Source organism: Poromitra crassiceps (assembly GCF_964638095.1).
Source record: "Poromitra crassiceps genome assembly, chromosome: 28".
NCBI lineage: Eukaryota > Metazoa > Chordata > Actinopteri > Beryciformes > Melamphaidae > Poromitra > Poromitra crassiceps.
In genome coordinates, this window is record NC_139651.1 from 18,463,656 (window position 1) to 18,483,179 (window position 19,524).

The 19,524-nt window shown below is 49.3% G+C and overlaps 1 protein-coding gene across 1 annotated transcript in view; it reads right to left on the bottom strand.

Annotated features, from left to right (window-relative positions):
• Positions 1 to 19,524, bottom strand: part of LOC310799597 (uncharacterized protein) — a gene marked incomplete at both ends in the record, with an annotated part of 39,757 nt that overhangs the window by 8,773 nt on the left and 11,460 nt on the right. Inside the window, one exon of the mRNA XM_083662185.1 lies at positions 1,220 to 2,238. Within this exon, the coding sequence (XP_083518311.1) occupies positions 1,220 to 2,238 (1,019 nt within the window). The remainder of the gene's footprint in view (positions 1 to 1,219; positions 2,239 to 19,524) is intronic.

Below are 19,524 nucleotides of genomic sequence, written 5' to 3' on the forward strand. Positions count from 1 at the left end.
CGAAATGTCTATGGGAAAATAGATGGCGGATGAAAATCTCTCGTACCGTGCTGAAGCACTGAAGCACTTCTTTCTCTCTTAAAAAAAAAAAAAACTAACCTGAACTAAACTTGTACCACTGTTCCTTCAGAAGTTGTAGTTGTCATAGACTGTGTTACATAGTTGATTTCTCTATTGCTGACAAAAATGTGTTATTGTAAGTCGCTTTGGATAAAAGCGTCTGCCAAATGACGTAATGTAATGTAATGAAAAAGCAGGAAGTGACGTTCCCACTTTGGCTCTAGCATGTCTCCTCGGCTAAGAGCAGGATGACTGACTGAGTAATGCCTGTTATGAATGCCCTCTGGCAGTGTTCCGACAGAGGGCACGGCGTGGGCGCGCTGCCAGCTCGCTGCACTCGCCGTGTGTTTGCTCGCCACTCGCTAACGACAATGTCACCATGTCTGACCAGAGTGGAAAAACAGCTAACGGGGGGGGAGCTGATTAGAGGCTGCATTCCTTCATGGATAAAACATGATATGGGCTATTCATAGGCCTGCGTGCGTAGTCGCGCTATCCGTTAAATCAACTGAAAATGACGACTTTTTTTTTTTTAAATGAAGAAAGTCTCTAGTCTAAACTGTAACAATGAACATAGTACAGCAGGTGTATGAAGAGATGAATTAGTGACCCCAAAAGGATCTAAAATCACCACACGTGCACCCCCCCACCCCCCACGCACGCACGCATACACACACACACACACGCACATGCCCCTTTCCTCCACTCAGCTGTATTGTGCACTGTTTTGCTGTGTTATGACTAAGGCCATGTTCACACTACAGGCAAATCCGATTTGCTGCTAAAGTCAGCAAATCATCATTATCTTGATTGGTTTCCAAAATCTGATTTGGGAGTGTGTCCGCACTGCCACAAATCTGATTTGGGCAAGTGTTCAAGTCGGATCTGTGTGTCCAGACCTCCATATGTGGTTTGGGACAAGTGACACAAATCAGACTTGGAGCGTCCAGACTCATAAAACCAATCTGGATAGAATCATTAATAAGTCATTAAAGTTCACATTTGGCCTCCTAGTCTGAACATGGCCTCAGGTCCACTGCTGCTCTTTTCTCTGTTCTCAGGCTTCACACACTGACTGTGCTTGCAGCTTGGTGACTGTAACTTGTAGTACAGTAAATAGCAATAAATGATGAATGAAATGCTCAAATCACCAATCTACCTTTTTCAGCTTGCTCTTAGCCGGGCTGAGCTCCCTGGAGTAGGTGGTGGTGGTGTCGGCCTCCCAGTCCATCGGCCCACAGGGCATCTCCACCACCCCCAGAGCCGCCTCTCTCAGGCCAGAGAAGTCCCTGCTGTAGACGGCCAGTCTCAGAGTGCAGGCGCGGAGCTCCGCCACAGAGCCCACCTGCAGCACAAAGCTCTGGCCATGGAGCTCCGGGCTGAGGCTGCTGCGGCGCCGCGAGGACACCTGCCGGGGGGAGGGGCAGAGCGGCGGGAGGCTGGCCCGGACAAACACCCCGCTGCGCCTCCGGGTGGCCCCCGAGAGCCCCAGGATGCTGACCACCAGGGTGTCACAGGCGGGCGCCAAGTGCAGGGAGAAGTGCAGGAGAGGAGCGGGCTTGGAGGGCACGAGGAGGGAGCCAGAGCCGTACTGTCGTGGAGAGGGCTCCCCCTGCTGGCCAGGAGGACCTCTGGCAGCGGCGGCGGCGGTCAGATGGCTGTTCTCGCTGTACAGGAAGCTGTCGCCGGTGACGGTGCTGCGGCGCTCCATCGCCCGGCGCGTTTTGGACACCAGGCCCAGCTTAGGGAGGGAGGGCAGAGAGGCTCGGCCGCCGTGACCGGAGGGCTTCATGCGCGAGCAGGGGACGGCCGGGGTGCTGAGGCGCCGCATGGGGACGCAAGACCCGGGAGAGTGCCTGGGAGAGCCGGGGTCAAAGGGCAGGGCGGGGAGCTCGTCCTCAGAGGGCGAGGAGCTGCCCTGATGAGGGCCGGGGCGGTCCAACACGTCTCCGCGCAGCTCCTCGTACTGCTGCCGGACGGGCTGGGCGCGGGGGCACGGCGTCAGGGTCACGCTCACCCGCTCGGCAGGGCCGCCGCCGCCACCGGGGGGCGACAGCGCCGCCTCCTTGTCCTGCGAGGAGAGACTCTTGCGTCGCCGGCGCCAGCACAGGACGCAGCCCAGCAGCAGACAGTAGCAGAACACTGCCAGGCCCACGGCCAGCAGGATCTGCACGTGGACTAAGACACACAGAGAAGAGCAGCACGGTCACCACGCGGTCATGTGAGTGCGTTCATGATGAACATGAGAAAGAGAGAGACGTGACAGAATAGGGGAGGGAGAGAGAGAGAGACTGCAAACAAACTGCAAAAGAGACTGAATCACATCTGTTGTTTGAATGCCGTAAATATGACAAAATAAAAAAACAAATATCACTCTGAATTTGAAAAACACTTTCCAAACTTCTCCCCCCATTTCTAATGAAATGAAACTAGTAGTGGTTATACTTGGAGAGGAAGAGAAGATGGCAGCGGCAAAGTTAATGTTACATGTTACAGTCTGAGAGACAAATCTGCTCTGAACGTTTTCCTATTTAATTAACCAATATGTAACTGTAACTCATCATTCTATATTCTGTTTACTACAATGTAACAATGTATCGTACAGTTACTGTACTGCAACAGTATACTGTACTACAGTATACTGTTGCTTTGGCAACATGTACTCCGTATTTCATGCCAATAACTATGCTTTGAATTGAATAGAGAGAGCAGGGGAGAGAGAGGGGGGGGGGGAGAGAGAGAGAGAGGGGGGGGGGAGAGAGAGAGAGAGAGAGAGATAGACAGAGAGAGAGAGGGGGGGGGGGGGAGGGGGGGGGGAGAGAGAGAGAGAGAGAGAGAGAGAGAGAGAAGAGCCAGCGACAACAACAGTACAAAAGGCCTGAGCTTAATTGTGTTTGTTTGAGAATTAGAGCATGATTTCATGCGTTGTTTTTCACTGGGAACACAGTGCAAATAACCACAGAGAGACAGAGCAATGATGTTGTGTCTGAGCTCTTCATCCTTAACCAGATGATCTGATCTTCTGAGGAGGACATTTGAGTTGCACAACACGCATTGGCTCAGATACCTACAAGTCAGGAACTATGTTCGATCCAAGATTCATGATTGTAGTTGAACCTGCTTTTTGTTTGATGTGATGTTAATCCCCCCTCAATCCAGGCATCTTATCTCTAGATGTGTGTGTCTGTTTGATGACTGTATCAGGGCCCCTACTGAAAGGATCAGGGAGGCGTGGCAGGAGGAACTTGATGTTGACTTGTCTGAAATGATATGGGACAGGAGTCTATCTAATAGTCCAGCTCTGTTCAGTTAACAGCAGACACCAACTGATCCAATTTAAGGTCACTCATCGTCTTCATTATTCAAAGTCCAAGTTGCACAAGATCTACCCTTCTGTCTCACCACTATGTGATAGGTGTCGGGTGTCAGAGGGTACATTATCCCTCTGTCTCACCACTATGTGATAGGTGTCAGGTGTTAGAGGGTACATTATCTCATGCTTTTTGGTTTTGTCCTTCACTGTCTGGATTCTGGGCCAAAATATTTGATTGGTACTATAAGGCCTATAACATAACCCTCCAGCCGGAGGCGGAACTCGCCATCTTCAGCTGCTCAGAGTCCTCTCTGCTCCTCCCTACGGCTGTACAACAGTCTCTGACGCAGCGGATGACTATCGCCAAGACTCATTTTGAAGGAGTGGAAGTCCCCCTCACCTTCTTTTCAGCTGTGGCTGACAGACATGGTCTCGGTTATACATATGGAGAGACTCCGGTTCCTGAGGACCAATTCATTTAGGAAATTCACAATCATCTGGGACCCATTTCTAGACTACTTAGATGAGGTTAAGAGCGACAAGTAACTTGCTCAGCTGACTTCTCATGGACCTCTAGCATGGGATTCCACGCACATTTCTTACAAGCACATAGGCACTTGACGCGGCTGGTAGCGCCATGTTGTAACATTAATGTTGTTATATGTATGTTTTGTTTGTTTTTTGTCTGAGCTTGTTTTTGTTTTCTATGTTCAGAAAATTACAAAATAAAATATGGGGGGGGGGGGGGGGGGGAAGAGGGAAATGTCTCAGGGTTTCTCATCATAATTGTTCCTTTGTATAAATACTATTGGCACTGTTGCGGCTGATCCAGAGCGAGCAGTGTGTGCGTGTGTGTGTGCGTGTGTGCGTGCGTGTGTGCGCACGCGTGTGTTTGTGATCTTGCTTCATACCATGCATTAGGATTTTAAAGCCAAATTCTCCTGCCCATTTGATATCAGTCATTGCAGTCATATATATATATACATACACATATACACATAAAGAAATATATATATATATTTACAAAAAATATATAAACATAACAAAACAAAACAAAACAAAACAAAACAAAATATGTATATATATATATATATATATATATATATATATATATATATATATATATATATATATATATATATATATATATATATATATATTTTTTTTTTTTTTGCAGCTCTATTCACCTTATTCACCACGCCCACTTTTTCTCTCTTCCGCGTTCAACGCAAACGTATTTGTTCTTCCGGTTCAGTGCTAGTTGCGAAGGCCACTTCGCAACTTAGTTATGTTATATGGCAGTAAAATGCCACTGAATGACCAAATTGATATAACCGTTAACCATTTCGAGTAACACTAATTCCATACGGATCACCAGCGTTAGTTTGTTGTTTATAACGTGGCTATATTCATAACGTTTCTATCTCGGATGCGTTATTTCGAATCGCACATAGGTTACGCAACCTAACATAGGTGCGCAACCTAACGTCCACTCCACTAACGGTGTCTTAAGAGCACAATATTCCTGGAATGCAAGTTTAACTAAACAGTTACATATCCTCTGCATTCTACATAAAATTAAGATATTACGGGTTGTTTTATTTTGCATGTTACATACGTATTGGCCAAGATATGTTAGTTTATGGCGGAGTAATTCTGCCAGTTTAAATGCGGACTGTGCGCAGCCATCTTGCCTGCGGAGTTTTTGGCAAGTCAAAACGGAAATACTATTACAAAATGACGTAATGCGGAAGCGTCCATGTGTGGGCAAAGAATAAGGTGAATAGGTTGGTCGGTTGCTCTACAAAAAGTTCACCACCCAAATTTGCATATTTAGGAGCAGCTATTACGACTTTGTGCTTGTTTCTCAAGAAGAGCCTATCCTAAAATAACATCCATGAGTTTGACACTACTAACAGTACTAGAGATGCTATGATGATACACTATGTAATAAACAATTAATATCAGATTGAAAGGGGGGGGGGGGGTTATTGAAAATAGGGTTCACGTTGAAAAATACCGAAATTCGCCTTTAAGGTTGGTTAGGTGGGTTTAGCTTCACTAGGTCCACTAAACGTTTGAAAAACACGCCTTGATCACGACTATGTAAAGGGTGCATCTCATCTCAATAAGGAGTACCTGTATTACATGAATCCTCACATCATCACATAGAGACTCATCAGCCAGTAAAGACACAAGGCACCAGCATCACATAGAGACTCATCAGCCAGTAAAGACACAAGGCACCAGCATCACATAGAGACTCATCAGCCAGTAAAGACACAAGGCACCAGCATCACATAGAGACTCATCAGCAGTGGTGTATAAAGTACTCGAAAACCATACTTAAGTAAAAGTAAAGATCTCTTCCCAGAAAAAGACTTTGGTAAAAGTCAAAGTCACTCATTAGAATATTACTTGAGTAAAAGTCTTAAAGTACTTGATATTTTCTGTACTTAAGTATCAAAAGAAATTTTCTGATATTAAATGTACTTAAGTATTGAAAGTAAAAAGTACAAGTAAATGCTGCAAAAAAAAAGCAAGCAAAAGACATGCCTGGGCTTGAGTGGAAGTCTATTTCTTCTTCTTGACTTTTATAGCCGCTGGCAAACAACGTTATGTTGCATTACAGCCACCAAATGGAATGGCGTGTAGATCGTGATTAATGTAACTTGCAAACTAGGAGCACTGATTTGCCAAACCTGATTGCTTGCAGGCTACGCAATTTCTTCTGATTTTACTTTGTAACTAAGATGCTTGGGGGAAATGTAGTGGAGTAAAAGTATCCATTTTATTTGGGAAATGTAGTGGAGTAAAAGTGAAAGTTGACAGAAATATAAATACTCAAGTAAAGTACAGATACTCAGAAAAGATACTTAAGTACAGTACTTAAGTATTTATACTTAGTTACATTACACCACTGCTCATCAGCCAGTAAAGACACAAGGCACCAGCATCACATAGAGACTCATCAGCCAGTAAAGACACAAGGCACCAGCATCACATAGAGACTCATCAGCCAGTAATGACACAAGGCACCAGCATCACATAGAGACTCATCAGCCAGTAAAGGCACAAGGCACCAGCATCACATAAAGACTCATCAGCCAGTAAAGACACAAGGCACCAGCATCACATAGAGACTCATCAGCCAGTAAAGACACAAGGCACCAGCATCACATAGAGACTCATCAGCCAGTAAAGGCACAAGGCACCAGCATCACATAGAGACTCATCAGCCAGTAAAGACACAAGGCACCAGCATCACATAGAGACTCATCAGCCAGTAAAGACACAAGGCACCAGCATCACATAGAGACTCATCAGCCAGTAAAGACACAAGGCACCAGCATCACATAGAGACTCATCAGCCAGTAAAGACACAAGGCACCAGCATCACATAGAGACTCATCAGCCAGTAAAGACACAAGGCACCAGCATCACATAGAGACTCATCAGCCAGTAAAGACACAAGGCACCAGCATCACATAGAGACTCATCAGCCAGTAAAGACACAAGGCACCAGCATCAGGCTGATGTTATGATGAGATCACTATCAAAGCCTGAGTGCTAACCGTCAGTCCAGATCCACTCTGCTGAGTCTTCAAACAGCTTCCATAAGAGATGAAAGTAGGCTATACTCATTAGCCTACCTCTGGTAGTAATCATGGCACTCGCACTGCAACTGTGACGGCACTGAGTCAGACTGGCAGCCAATGGACGAGGTGGTAATGATGAAGGCTGAACTGGAGGCTATCTGATAAAAGGTGATTTTTTTTGGATGGGTTGCTGTTTGTAGCATTAAGTCAATGGCAGAAATGTCTGCATGAGTTTTATTATTGTAGCCTGCAAAGGCTGCTAACACTTCACCTAACCATGAAGGTAGGAAAATGAAAAATCATCTTCTTCCCTTTGATAGACAGGGAGTGGGATATTTTATTCTCAAGAAATAATAGCACAAGGGGAGAAAACACACACACACACACACACACACACACACACACACACACACACACACATATACTGTCTGTACAGCCTGCCCTGCAGCTCGAGCGCTACGCGGGCTCGATAGGCCTCGCCTGCCCTGCAGCAATGCGGGCGAGGCCGTGCAGCTCGGCTGCTGCGTGGCCTCACCTGCTCTATTGGCATGCAGCACACAATTGCCCAACTTCACATCACTGATGACATCACAGTTGCTCGAGTGACATCACTCAGTGCACAATTGCTCAACTTCAGCCTCGCCCACAGTGCCTATGACATCATCGGTGATGTCATAAGATGATTTTGGTCAATAATGATGTTACTGATGACACCACTGATGATGTCATAGACATTATGACATCATCAGTGGGATAAAAATTTAAACAGACAGGCAAAGCTATATATATATTGCCTATATATATATATATATGTAGGCTATCTCAATGCGTGTGTGTGTGCGTGTGTGTGTGTGTGTGTGTGTCCTATAAGTATGTTGGTCCTTATTCAAACAAGCTTATCTTAAAACAAGAAAGAAAAACATTGGAAAAAATGTCTCAATGCATAAAAACCCTGTAAACCTGTTTCCTCCTCTTCATAAGTGAAGTTGGTTCATCAGGTGAAATCGGTAAAGGATCATGAGTTTCTATTTTATGGGAAGATGAGATCTGTTCATATTCTCGGCATTCTTAGCTCATTCATTTGCATTTTTTTAAACGGAATTACAGAGAACAATTAGCTAGTTGGCGCCATAACGGACTGCAAAAAAGTCAACAACTTTTAATGTGGACGTCTAACGCAACATTTAAATAGACTACATTAAGACAAGGTTAAGAGGTTCAGAGAGTCCTTACCTCCCAGGATGTATTGCGACATGCTCCTGTGTGCAGTTTGCCTCAGTAGAGTGATGAGCGCTGTTTCACACAGCGTGCAGGGCAGCAGGACCTGCAGCAGAGCAGCCAATACCAAAGCAACTTCGCGTGACTAAGCTTTTATTTTCAAACGCACTAGTGTAATTGTGCGTGGGAGGCAGAGAGGATCCTCCAGCGCCTTCTTAACTACGTAGAAGCCAGTTCAACCAATCAGCGCCGTCCTCCTCGTTTGTCATTTTATTATTTGATTGATTGGTCTGGTTATGTCGAAGGAGGAGAACAAAGCCTAGAGAGACAGTAGGAAAAGTCCCGTTGGACAAATAAACCTAACGTCAGATCAGAGCTCTGCTCCCTAGTGATAAAATGTCTCAATAATAATAATAAAAAAAAAAAAGCAGTCAGTGTAGCTCCACTGATTGATTTGATGCAGTTTGACTGGTGACTTACAGAAGGCTATTTGTTGTAGCAATATGTTGAGCTGTCTAAGCCTCTCATCAACATTTTGATAGAATTTCATTATGAATATATGAATGTATTTTCATAACATTGTATCATCCTGGCCTGGGTTTCAATTGAGAGTTATAGTGTCGCATCAGCCATCTCTATGCTGTTTCAGAAGCTTTGAAGCACTTCAGCTATCAGCAGGGCAGCACCAATCTAACACAAATCTGTCAGCCTTCAAAACCCCCAAAACAGTCAACCCTATTTATTTCCATCCATGGCTGGATTACAGGGCTGGATTGGCCATCTGGGAAACAGGGCATTTGCCCGATGGGCCAACAATTATCTTGAGTCTTGAATCTTGGAAATTATATAATGAAATTATATGAATGCCCTACACGGCATTCAAATCTAGTTTGGTGGGACTCCGGCCCAGTATTGTGTTGTTGTGTGTGTAAGGTCTGCATGTGTTTCTGGTCTTATTTTATTTTGAAGGTCGGCATCGGTATCAGTCGGCCGCGCTACGGGTATGGGGTATCAATATTGATATCGCAATATCGTATCGATATCAGCATCGATACTGGTAACGATATGGGTATAAATATCAATATTGCGGTATCGATATTGGTATCGGTATCGAGGCCCGATGTAACTTTCGTGACACATAAATCGTGATTCACAGACAGACACCGCCCGCCCCTACAACCTACTAGGCAATTATTATAGGATAGGGCTCATTATTATGTGAAGTCCTGTTTACCTTCTAGATCCCTTCTATGTATAGTGCCATACACTGCCTATAGAGACAGTCGGCATGTGTGGGAACGCCCACAAAACGTTATACGGCTGGCGCGCGAGTGGGGTAAAACCGCCCATATATCTCAATGGGCTGACTCACTAAAGGACGGTGCTGCGGCTCTAAACTACAGGTTTGGGGATTCTAGAGCAGAACACAAGACATCTGCTCAGATGTGCGTTTACTGCGGTGGTTAAATCCCCGATCGTGTCTGCCTGGGCTGGGCTATCAGCTAAATTCTAACTTTGCTGAATGGATAGAACGGGGGGTTACCCCACCCTGACCACGCCCCCAGCCAGGCTGAGCCAGCTGACCCAGCGTCTACGACGAGACATCGCCTCAACCTATGATAGGCTCCCCGCCTACACATCCTCCACAAGGACATCAAACAGAGAGTAAGGGGACGGTGACTCATTCTTCAACACACACACATGCGCACACACACACACACACACACACAGACACACAACACACACACACACACACACACACACACACACACACACATATGGGTTTTCTACAAAACAACTGCTGGTATTGACATGATCTACGTCTTGCTTATCAGCACTCTGAGCTGACCATTCATCACATCACTTTAAGTGCCCCCACCACATGTCCCACACGTCACACACACACACACACGTCACACACACACTCTCTCTCTCTTTCATCCCACTCCTACCAGAACTCCACCATTGTTCATCATAATCATCCTTGTTCCTTACTTTCTCCCCCTCCCCCTCCTCATCCTAAGCCCCCTCCTCTCCTCTCTCTCTCTCTCTCTCTCTCTCTCTCTCTCTCCCCCTCCTCATCCTAAGCCCCCTCCTCTCCTCTCCATTCATGTCATCTCCATTCTTCATCACATCACTTTAAGTGCCCCCACCACACGTCACACATACACACATGCTCTCTCTCTCTCTCTCTCTCTCTCTCTCTCTCTCTCTCTCTCTCTCTCTCTCTCTCTCTCTCTCTCGCGCTCTTCATGGCATGAGAAACATGCATTACCAAAGCAAGCGTAAAATATAAACAAAAAATGTGAGTACAGTTAAAGATATAGAAGAATAAAGAAGCGTATAAACAGCTGTGTACCATTGCACTCAAATAGAATGTACATACGAATAGGTACAGTTAGCTTAGAAATGTGCTTACAATTAAAACACACTAACAAAGTGTGTCAACGGCTATGTAACATTGCACTCAAATATAATTAGGGTAGTTAAAGTTAGCTTCAGAATGTGCTTACAATTAAAGATGTCAATGTCTTGCTTGCACCTGTTTTACTTCCTGCATTTTAGACACAAAATGGGTGAATTGTGGGAAGTGAAATAGGCTAATTGTTTTGTATTGTATAGTCATTCAGCACAAAAGGCTATTTATCTCGATATATATACATGTAATAGTGGTTCTGTCTTGTGTTTTATTGTGTTTAAATATTTATTTAAACGTTTTGACCACTATGACTTTGATTTTCTCTTTCCTTGGACAGAGGTTAATTCCCCATGAAAATATGCGTAATGCCGATTGTCCGACCACTGAGAATTTGGTCGGACTGGAACGCATCGACCAACCGAGCAGAAGTTGTCAGCCCTACAAAAGTCATACATGAATAGAATGATAGTGAAAATAAATGCTTGGCCTTTTTGCTGGGGGCTCCCTCTCAAACCCTCTCAAGGACCCCTGTGAGTCCCCAGACCCCACTTTGAGAAACACTGCTTTCACTCCTTGATCCTGGGCAGGATTGGCACCCCTGCTGGCAGAACGTCACACTACTAGAGCATGATTCACTGTGAAGCCTGTATGTTGTTATGCCATAAATATGGACCGCCTGCAGGCCGAAGGGTCTCGTAACGGAAGCCTCACGTCGCTCCACATTAAAGCTCTGTTCTTCCCCCTGGAGGAGGTTATGTGACGTGCATGTGCAGAGTCAAATATTCCCCCATTTGAATACAGATGAATGGCTGCTGTTTGATTGCATCCAATTGAGCTCAATCAGCCAGCCTGACGACTGTATAAGACACAGGGCAAATAGAGCTCACATGGTGGGAGAGAGGCTGTTTATCACACATGACCGGTTTACTGGAAAGCCATTTTGTTTGTTTGTTTGTTTGTCATGTTTATTTCGAATATGTATTGTGGAGTCTCGTCAGCCTACCCCCTGACAGGTGAGAGCAGGAGGACAGCCAGCCACCACAGTGACGTCAGAGCAGGGGGATCCCAACAGAAACGCTGTCTGGGACGCGTCATCACTGATAGGTACTTCCCCAATTATGTCCTGAATCAGTGGGACCGCTAGCAGCCGGGCGCTGTTAGGAACAGAGCGCCCGGCTGGAACAGATCCCCAATCAGTGGCCCTAGAAAAACAGACGCCGCTCTGAAGCTCACTGTGTGGCCGGTTTTCCTCCAGGTGGAAGCGCTCCTTGCTGTCGGGCGGTAAGTCAGATTTCCACTCCTCTCCCTAAACATTCTCGTGTCATAAAATGATGTTGCCTGACAGACCCTCTCTCCTCTCGTCCACAGGCACGTTACGGGAGCACTTAAACGAGGAACGGAGCCCTGGCTACGTGGTGGGGAGCAAACCCCCTCACTGGCCCCAGGCTAACCCAGCCTACTTTAGTTATATATATTTCATGGACATACCCCGATAAGGGAAGAGTTTTCATTTTGGTGAATAAAACAACGCTTCGGCGTTTAAACCTGTTTTATGTGTCTTGGATTGAATCAGAGTTGCCACAAGTGGTGGAGAATGCAGGCACTCTGATTCAACGCCAACCGCACGCACCATGGAGCAAGCACAGGCTCTGGTGGCCCTAATCCAAAGCCAAACTGACCTACAGCAGGCAGTACACGAACTGATAAAAAAAATAGAGAAAGACGGCTCGACTTCCCGGGCTCCAGGAGATGTCCTCACTAAGCAGACCCCCGACGATGATATCGAGGCATACATGGAGCTCTTCGAAAGAACGGCGGTGCGAGAGGGATGGCCCGCAGCCCACTGGGGAGGCATCATCGCGCCCTTCCTCACGGGCCAGGCACAGAGGGTTTGCCGGGACATGTCCATGGGAGAGGCCCGCGACTTTGTGAAGCTGCGCACCGCCATCCTCGCCAGTTACGGCTACAGCCTTCCTGCTCGCGCACAAAGGTACCATGGCTGGAGGTACACCCCGGACCAACCGCCCCGCTCCCAAGTCGCCGATTTGCTGAGGCTCACCCAGAGTTGGCTCACCTCCACCGGGGAGCCCCCGTGGATAGAACGCCTCGTAATAGACAGATGTATCCGCTCCTTGCCGCCCGACGCCCGAAAATATGCTGCCCAGGTGAGCCCCTCATCGCTGAACGCATTGGTGGCCTTGCTAGAGAACCACCAAGTCAGCGCCGACATGATGCGCCACACGCAGAACGAGCCCCTCCGAAAGCCCGCCATAGCCGACAGACCCAGCCGAGACAGCCGACGCCGGCCACCGCCGCTACAGCCCCCGACCCAGAGGGACCCTCGTGCCCAGGCCGACCGAGTGAGTCGGCAGCTGAGGAGGTGCTATGTCTGCGGACAAGAGGACCACCTCTCCTGGTCCTGCCCCGACCGGGATGTGTCGATGCCTTCCGCCGCCGGAGACGAACCACGGCCCTCCCTCCACACCGGAGGAGCCCCTCACCAGCAGGCGACACTGCCGGTCCGGGTGGGCCGCATCGACACCCACGCCCTCCTAGACTCCGGTAGTGTGGTGACGCTCGTGCGGGCTGACCTCGTGGAGGTCCTCACTACAGAGACAATGCCGGTGACGTGCGTCCACGGGGACGTGAAGAGCTATCCGGTCAGTTATATACGGGTCCAGACCCCGAAAGGCGACGTAAAAGTAGCCGCCGGCGTGGTGCCCAACCTCCCGGTCCCGCTCCTGATAGGCACCGACTGCCCCCTATTCAGCCGGTACTGGAGTCACGGTCGTCGGCCGGAGAAGCCCCGACGAGAGAAACCGAGGGGAAAAAGGATGGCCCGGCCGCGCCTGGCCTGCCCAGCCTTCCGGCCGGGATCAGACGGACCGCAGTCCGAAACATCAGCCGCGGAAGACGGTCCAACCCGGCCAGCCGAGTCGGACACGCCTCCTCTCGACGAGGACCCTTTCGCGGAGTTTCCGCTCCCGGACGACCCTGGACCTCCGGGCCGCGGAGAGTTTGCCTCGGCCCAGTGGGCCGATCCGAATTTGGAAGCCGGCCGCCGCGCCGTCGCTGGCATCGATGGCCAGCACTGTTCCGGGGTGAGACAAAACTTTCCACAGTTTATTGTTAAACATGGGTTGTTGTATCGAGTCGCCAAAACTCCGGGGGGGGATTTAATAGAACAATTGTTAGTACCAAAAACATACGTATCCAGAGTGTTGTATTTGGCCCACACTCACCAACTGGGGGCCCACTTAGGGGTCCAAAAAACGTATGATAGAGTGCTACGCAGATTCTATTGGCCCGGCATAAAGAAAGCCATTGAACTGTTCTGTCGTTGTTGTGGCGAGTGCCAGAAAACGGCACCCCGGCCAATGTACCGGAACCCACTGATTCCACTGCCAATCATCGAGGTCCCGTTCTCCAGGCTGGCCATGGATATCGTGGGGCCTCTCCCGAAGTCCAGCCGAGGACACCGATACATACTGGTAATAGTGGATTATGCTACTCGTTACCCTGAGGCAATACCTTTACGCACCGCTAATGCCAAAAATGTCGCTCGAGAACTGTTCCTGCTATTTAGCAGAGTGGGAATAGCGGAGCAGGTACTCACAGACCAAGGGTCCTGTTTTATGTCCAGAGTAATGACGGCGTTATACAAATGGCTGAAAATCACCCGTATCAGAACTTCTGTTTATCACCCCCAGACCGATGGACTTGTCGAGAGATTCAACCAAACCCTGAAAAAAATGCTAAAAAAGCTGATTGACGTGGACGGAAAAGATTGGGACCAACTCCTCCCATACGTGCTGTTCGCCATACGGGAGGTGCCACAGGCCTCCACCGGATACTCACCGTTCGAACTCCTCTACGGCCGAAACCCCCGTGGCCTACTCGACCTGGCCAAGGAGGCCTGGGAAAGCCAGCCCTCCCCCCTCCGGAATGTTATCGAACATGTGGAGCGGCTCCAGGAGAGAGCCAAAAAGGTCTGGCCACTGGTACGGAGTCACATGGAGGAAGCCCAGGCAGCCCAGGCGCGCACCTATAACAGGGGAGCCAAACCCCGGCAGTTCCAGGTAGGAGAGAAGGTCCTGGTGCTGGTGCCCAGCCATGACTGCAAATTCCTGGCAAAATGGCAGGGACCATTTGAAGTAACCGAGAAGGTCGGGCCAGTGAATTACCGGGTCTGTCAGCCGGGGAGGAGGAAAGGCCACCAGATATACCACATAAACATTCTGAAGCCATGGCACGACGCCGAGAGACCCGGCCCCCTAGCCCTCCTCACCCTCGCACAACCCAGGCCACCGCAGACGATCCCCGTGGACATCGGACAGGACCTGGGGCCAGAGCAACTACAAGATCTCAAGGAACTCCTAGGAAGGAGTCATGATGTTTTCTCCGAGCTGCCAGGACGGACACACGCTATCCAACACGACATTGAGACGACGCCGGGAAAAGTGGTGCGACAGCGGCCCTACCGCATCCCCGAGGCCCGGAGAGAAGCCATCCGGGGCGAAGTGAAGAAAATGCTCGAGTTGGGCGTAATAGAAGAGTCCCACAGCCCCTGGTCCAGCCCCATTGTCATTGTGCCGAAGCCAGACGGGACGCTTCGGTTTTGCAATGATTTTAGAAAACTGAATGAAATATCCACTTTTGACGCATACCCGATGCCAAGGGTAGATGAATTAATCGAGCGGCTGGGGCCCGCTCGATTCGTGAGCACCCTGGACCTCACCAAAGGCTATTGGCAGGTACCCCTAACCAGACGGGCGAGAGCCAAAACCGCATTCGCGACCCCCGACGGCCTATTTCAATACCGCGTCCTCCCCTTTGGAGTACACGGCGCCCCGGCCACATTTCAGCGACTGATGGACAGAGTCCTCCGGCCCCATCGCGCTTATGCGGCGGCATATCTAGACGATATCGTCATACACAGCAGCAGCTGGGAGCAGCACATGACACAGCTGGAAGCGGTGCTGGGAGCCCTCCGCCGAGCCGGACTCACCGCCAACGCCAAGAAATGTAAATTGGCATGGACAGAGACAAACTACCTGGGATACACCATAGGCCGGGGGTGCGTAAAACCCCAAATAACCAAAGTGGAGAGGATACAGAATTGGCCCCAGCCCAGGACGAAAAAACAAGTAAAATCCTTCCTGGGCCTGATTGCATATTATTTAAAATTTGTAAAAATTTTTGCCACCATAGCAGCCCCGTTGTATGACTTAACGCGCCAGAAGCTGCCCCACCATGTCAAATGGACGGAGGAAACAAACGCCGCATTCTGTGCCCTAAAGGAGGCGCTCTGCCGAGAGCCGGTGCTGATAGCCCCAGACTTCGCTAAGCCATTCATCCTACACACAGACGCCTCAGGAACAGGAATAGGAGCAGTGCTGGCGCAGGTAATAGATGGGGATGAACACCCCGTTACCTTTATAAGTAGAAAATTGCTTAAACATGAGAGAAACTACTCAACCGTAGAGAAGGAATGCCTGGCGGTGAAGTGGGCCATTCACTACCTACGCTACTACCTATGGGGCAGGGTATTCACCCTCATCACGGACCACGCCCCCCTAAAATGGATGGCGACGAACAAGGATAAAAATGAGCGGGTAACGCGGTGGTTCTTGGAACTTCAGAACTATAAGTTCAAAGTGGAACACAAACCAGGAAGAGAGATACCACACGCAGACGCCATGTCACGCCGAGATGAAGCAGGGGAAAGTGAAGCTCCCCGCACTGGCAGCGAGCTTAGGGGGAGGATGTGTGGAGTCTCGTCAGCCTACCCCCTGACAGGTGAGAGCAGGAGGACAGCCAGCCACCACAGTGACGTCAGAGCAGGGGGATCCCAACAGAAACGCTGTCTGGGACGCGTCATCACTGATAGGTACTTCCCCAATTATGTCCTGAATCAGTGGGACCGCTAGCAGCCGGGCGCTGTTAGGAACAGAGCGCCCGGCTGGAACAGATCCCCAATCAGTGGCCCTAGAAAAACAGACGCCGCTCTGAAGCTCACTGTGTGGCCGGTTTTCCTCCAGGTGGAAGCGCTCCTTGCTGTCGGGCGGTAAGTCAGATTTCCACTCCTCTCCCTAAACATTCTCGTGTCATAAAATGATGTTGCCTGACAGACCCTCTCTCCTCTCGTCCACAGGCACGTTACGGGAGCACTTAAACGAGGAACGGAGCCCTGGCTACGTGGTGGGGAGCAAACCCCCTCACTGGCCCCAGGCTAACCCAGCCTACTTTAGTTATATATATTTCATGGACATACCCCGATAAGGGAAGAGTTTTCATTTTGGTGAATAAAACAACGCTTCGGCGTTTAAACCTGTTTTATGTGTCTTGGATTGAATCAGAGTTGCCACAGTATGTAAACAAAACAGAGACAATATACGGGGCCTTCAAAATGACACGGTAACAAGTCGATTGAAATAGTATTACGAAATAAAGATGAAGGGGTAAGAAATGTAGACATATTCAAAAAGGAGTGAGAAGAAGTATAACTTATTAATTCCCACCCCTTTTCCACAATACTACATATATACTTGTATAACAACACATACTATACACATGTATATATTCATATATACCTGTATATATACATACATACACACATACACATACATACATAAAACACTAGTCATATATACACTATAGTAACTGTAATACATAACAATTATGTATATATATGACAATAATTGTTGTCATATATACACTATCCTATATATAGTATAGTATATTTAATACAGATACAACTTTGATCATCATACTGGGGTTTTCTTTTTCTTTTCTCATTCCCTCTCTTTAGATAGATCGTTGCCAGTGTTCATTCATGTGTGTTTTTAGCTTATATAAAATATAACAGCTGCACTTTATGAAAGTGCTTTGCATAGAGGAATTACATTAGGGACTGTTTCGGCCCCAGTAGTCTGACTGCCTGGAAGCAGACTGCGGGTCTAAAGCTGTGACTGCCTGGAAGCAGGCTGCGGGTCTAAAGCTGTGACTGCCTGGAAGCAGGCTGCGGGTCTAAAGCTGTGACTGCCTGGAAGCAGGCTGCGGGTCTAAAGCTGTGACTGCCTGGAAGCAGGCTGCAGGACTAAAGCTCTGACTGCCTGGAAGCAGGCTGCGGGTCTAAAGCTCTGACTGCCTGGAAGCAGGCTGCAGGTCTAAAGCTCTGACTGCCTGGAAGCAGGCTGCAGGTCTAAAGCTCTGACTGCCTGGAAGCAGGCTGCGGGTCTAAAGCTGTGACTGCCTGGAAGCAGGCTGCAGGACTAAAGCTCTGACTGCCTGGAAGCAGGCTGCGGGTCTAAAGCTCTGACTGCCTGGAAGCAGGCTGCAGGTCTAAAGCTCTGACTGCCTGGAAGCAGGCTGCGGGTCTAAAGCTCTGACTGCCTGGAAGCAGGCTGTGGGTCTAAAGCTCTGACTGCCTGGAAGCAGGCTGCAGGACTAAGCTCTGACTGCCTGGAAGCAGGCTGCAGGTCTAAAGCTCTGACTGCCTAGAAGCAGGCTGCAGGTCTAAAGCTCTGACTGCCTGGAAGCAGGCTGCAGGTCTAAAGCTCTGACTGCCTGGAAGCAGGCTGTGGGTCTAAAGCTCTGACTGCCTGGAAGCAGGCTGCAGGTCTAAAGCTCTGACTGCCTAGAAGCAGGCTGCAGGTCTAAAGCTCTGACTGCCTGGAAGCAGGCTGCAGGTCTAAAGCTGTGACTGCCTGGAAGCAGGCTGCAGGTCTAAAGCTCTGACTGCCTGGAAGCAGGCTGCGGGTCTAAGCTCTGACTGCCTGGAAGCAGGCTGCAGGTCTAAGCTCTGACTGCCTGGAAGCAGGCTGCAGGTCTAAAGTTGTGACTGCCTGGAAGCAGGCTGCAGGTCTAAAGCTCTGACTGCCTGGAAGCAGGCTGCGGGACTAAGCTCTGACTGCCTGGAAGCAGGCTGCGGGACTAAAGCTCTGACTGCCTGGAAGCAGGCTGCAGGTCTAAAGCTGTGACTGCCTGGAAGCAGGCTGCGGGTCTAAAGCTGTGACTGCCTGGAAGCAGGCTGCAGGTCTAAAGCTCTGACTGCCTGGAAGCAGGCTGCGGGACTAAAGCTCTGACTGCCTGGAAGCAGGCTGCAGGTCTAAAGCTCTGACTGCCTGGAAGCAGGCTGCAGGTCTAAAGCTCTGACTGCCTGGAAGCAGGCTGCGGGACTAAAGCTCTGACTGCCTGGAAGCAGGCTGCAGGTCTAAAGCTCTGACTGCCTTGAAGCAGGCTACAGGTCTAAAGCTCTGACTGCCTGGAAGCAGGCTGCGGGACTAAAGCTCTGACTGCCTGGAAGCAGGCTGCGGGTCTAAAGCTCTGACTGCCTGGAAGCAGGCTGCGGGACTAAAGCTCTGACTGCCTGGAAGCAGGCTGCGGGACTAAAGCTCTGACTGCCTGGAAGCAGGCTGCAGGTCTAAAGCTCTGACTGCCTGGAAGCAGGCTGCAGGTCTAAAGCTCTGACTGCCTGGAAGCAGGCTGCAGGTCTAAAGCTCTGACTGCCTGGAAGCAGGCTGCAGGTCTAAAGCTCTGACTGCCTGGAAGCAGGCTGCAGGTCTACAGCTCTGACTGCCTGGAAGCAGGCTGCGGGTCTACAGCTCTGACTGCCTGGAAGCAGGCTGCGGGTCTACAGCTCTGACTGCCTGGAAGCAGGCTGCGGGTCTAAAGCTCTGACTGCCTGGAAGCAGGCTGCGGGTCTAAAGCTCTGGCTGCCTGGAAGCAGGCTGCGGGACTAAAGCTCTGACTGCCTGGAAGCAGGCTGCAGGTCTAAAGCTCTGACTGCCTGGAAGCAGGCTGCAGGTCTAAAGCTCTGACTGCCTGGAAGCAGGCTGCAGGTCTAAAGCTCTGACTGCCTGGAAGCAGGCTGCAGGTCTAAAGCTCTGACTGCCTGGAAGCAGGCTGCAGGT